The sequence below is a fragment of the Trichosurus vulpecula genome, chromosome 2 (genome assembly GCF_011100635.1).
Source record: "Trichosurus vulpecula isolate mTriVul1 chromosome 2, mTriVul1.pri, whole genome shotgun sequence".
Lineage (NCBI taxonomy): Eukaryota > Metazoa > Chordata > Mammalia > Diprotodontia > Phalangeridae > Trichosurus > Trichosurus vulpecula.
In genome coordinates, this window is record NC_050574.1 from 417,420,932 (window position 1) to 417,424,203 (window position 3,272).

The 3,272-nt window shown below is 41.8% G+C and overlaps 1 protein-coding gene across 1 annotated transcript; it reads left to right on the forward strand.

The window, feature by feature from the left end:
- Positions 1-307: 307 nt before the first annotated feature.
- LOC118837290 (probable E3 ubiquitin-protein ligase TRIML1) lies at positions 308-1,717 on the forward strand. Its single transcript, XM_036744185.1, has one exon. It carries the CDS (start codon positions 308-310, stop codon positions 1,715-1,717), a length of 1,410 nt encoding a protein of 469 aa, XP_036600080.1.
- The last annotated feature ends 1,555 nt before the right edge of the window (positions 1,718-3,272 follow it).

The following is a 3,272-nucleotide window of genomic DNA, read 5'->3' on the forward strand; positions in this document are numbered from 1 at the left end:
GTGTCTTCATGGTCACTGTCAATATGAGAATGTTGCCTTACTGATACAGATGGTGATGCTGAATTGTAGGATTAGAAGAAAGGTGAGAACTCAGCCATAGAGTAGAGCCCTGGAAGCCCTCCCAAAAGTCAAGAGTTCTCACCTTCTGGGGGTGGAGTAAAGGGAGGGGCTAAGCAGAGGAAGAGGTATAAAAGAAGGGATCCACAACTCAGTGCTAATATCTTTTCCTGGCTGAGCTCAAGAGGAAGAGCTAGCATTATTTCTTCTGAGAGGAATATTGAAGAAGGAAGGAATCAGAGGCAGAGGAATGGATGCAAGAGACTTAATTGAAAACCTCAAGGCAGAGCTGACTTGCTCCATCTGTCTGGGTTGCATCACTGATCCAGTGACTGTCAAATGTGGCCATTCCTTTTGCACAGGATGTCTTCTCCAGTGCAAGGAGGGAGACGATGAAACCTTCACCTGCCCAGAGTGCAGAGGAGTCATCAGACACAGTGACCTGGTGCCCAACAAGCAACTGCAGAATCTGTCCATCACTGGTAAGAGGCTGAGATCTCATTTGCTGCAGAGCGTGGTGGGCCTGACCACCTGTGATGAACATGGGGAAAAAGAGAAGTTCTTCTGTGAGGAAGACCAGAGACTCCTCTGTGATTCTTGTCTATTAGCCCCAGAGCACAAGGATCATCATGTCCTTCCCTTGGAAACAGTGACTGATAAGTACAAGGACAAGCTCCAGGAGACAAGGAATATCTTACAGAAAAAAGAACAGGAATTTAAAATGTCATTGGTCAAAGTGAGAAGAAGAAAGACACGCTTTAAGAAGGACACCTATGATTTGAAACAGTCCATTATTTCTGAATATGGGAGAATGCGCCAGTTCTTACGGGATGAACAATGTCAGTACTTGAAAAAACTCGATCAGGAATCCAGAGACAGTGTGATCAACAAACTGGAGGAAAGAAAGGCTGAGTTGTCCCAGCCAATCCAGAACCTGCAACGGATGATCATAGAAATAGAGGAGAATTTGGATAAGGCACCCTTGGAAGTGCTGCAGGATATGACAGGCACTTTGGAAAAGAATGAGGAATGCCTACTTCAAAAACCAGAGCTTCCTTCCCTTGGCTGGACCCCCTACTCCATCACAGCTTTGAGAGAAATGCTCATGAGTTTCCAGAGGGATATCACTTTTGATCCTGAATCAGCCAATCCTCATCTCACCCTGTCTGAAGACTTGAAGAAGGTCAAGTATGGAAGTGTCCCTCAGGACCTTCCTAACAACAAAGAGAGATTTGACTATGTTCTCGCTGTTTTGGGGGCCCAGACCTGCACCTCAGGCAAACACTATTGGGAAGTGGAGGTGGGAGACAAGACAGAGTGGGAATTGGGCATCTGTAAAGATTCAGTCAGCAGAAAGGGGCAACTCTCCTCCTCATCTGAGGATGTAAGGATCCTAGCAGGCTGCACATCTGGAAATTGTTCCTTCATTTTGAATTCACATAATGACTTTCAATCGATTCAGCCTATACACAAAGTAGGAATTTTTCTTGATTATGAAAAAGGACATATAGCATTTTATAATGTCATAGACAGATGTCTCATCTATAGTCCCTCAAATATAGTCTTTGAAGGGCGTCTCCGCCCTTACTTCTCTTTTGGCATGCCTAAGGAAGAATGTACCCCTGGATCACTCATTATCTGCCCCATTATTAATGAGTAGAGGGCTGTCGATTCTACTTACTAAGGGTGATTCTCAATGTGAGTGACTGAAAGTGATACTGAAAATATCTTTGTATTTATTTGAAATCATGTTGAAATGGTCAATAAAGTGATGTATGATTATCGAAACCAATGAGAATAAAGTCTGTCTTGTTTATACTGGTATAAAAAAGGGGGCTTTTAAAAGAATGGTGGCTGATCTGCAAGCACCTAAATTGGAGATCAGTTGGAAGGGGAGGCAGAAAAGGAACAAGAGAGAAGGACTGAGGTGAGAAAAAAGGGAGACAACAATTTTCTTTATATACATAGAAAATCATGAAAAACGTTTATTACCTATGTAATAAAAAGAATGAAAATTAAGAAGTGAAAAAATATACTTCAATTTACACTGTCAGTTCTCTCTCTGGAGGTGGACAGCATTTTTCATCATGAGTCCTCTTAGATCATTTTCTCGATCAGAGTCGATAGTCATTCACAGTTTGTTGTGTGATCATCATTAAAATATTGCTGTTACTGTATATAAGGACCTTCTGGTTCTGATTACTTAACTCTGCATCCATTCATACAGATCACCCCAGGCTTTGCTAAAACCATCCCCCTTGTTTCCAAGAGCACAATAATATTCCATCCCAATCATATACAATAATTCTTCAGCCATTCAGCAACTGATGTTCATCCCCTCAGACCTAGTAGTAGTATTGCTGTATCAAAGGGTATGCACAGTTTTATAGCCCTTTGGGCACAGTTCCAAATTGTTCTCCAGAATGGTTGTAGTTCTGAATTATGCATTAGTGTCCCAATTTTTCCATATCCCCTCCAGAATCTATCATTTCCCTTTTCTGTCTCATTGGCCAAAGTGAGGTAGTGTGACCTGTTACTTCAAAGTTTTCATTTGCATTTCTCTAATCATTACTGATTTAGAGCACTTTTTCATTATTATTGTTTTGATTTCTTCATTGAAAATTCTGTTTGTATGCCTTAACCATAATGGGAATCTTTTCATCTTTTCTTGTGTGTCACTAATAAGATGATAAAGCATTTGGCTACCAGAAGAAATTCATAGTTAAGCCTTCTGTTTACCTGCACTTCAATGAACTTCTTCCCTTTGACATTCAGAGCACTGGGCAGGAATGACATTGCATCAACACCTGCCACAGGATCTTGTGATGCTTTATTTTAATTAATGTGATTCCAAATCTTTATGGTCCACCCTGGCTACCCAAACGAATAGGGGCCGAAGCAGCACCAGCAACATCAGGAACACAGCTCAAGCACCACCAACAATTATTCATCACACATTAGGCTCAGGCTCATCTCATGGCCAAGAAGTCATTCCTAAGCATCTTGCATGCCATGTGCCCAGGAATCAAAATGCATACTAAAGACCTCCCAATACCACCATCCACTCAGGAACCTTTGGTTCAGCCAGCATAACCTCTCCCTCCCTTAAGGTCCACGGGAGGATGACATTAAATCTTTGTCCCTTTTGAGGCCTCACTTTGAATCAGTTCATAAAAGTCTTCCCCAGTTTTTCTGAAATGATCCACTTCATCATT

What these genes read in the sequence shown, in the direction of transcription:
- LOC118837290 (XM_036744185.1), top strand. Translation starts at nt 308, where the DNA reads ATGGATGCAAGAGACTTAATTGAAAACCTCAAGGCAGAGCTGACTTGC.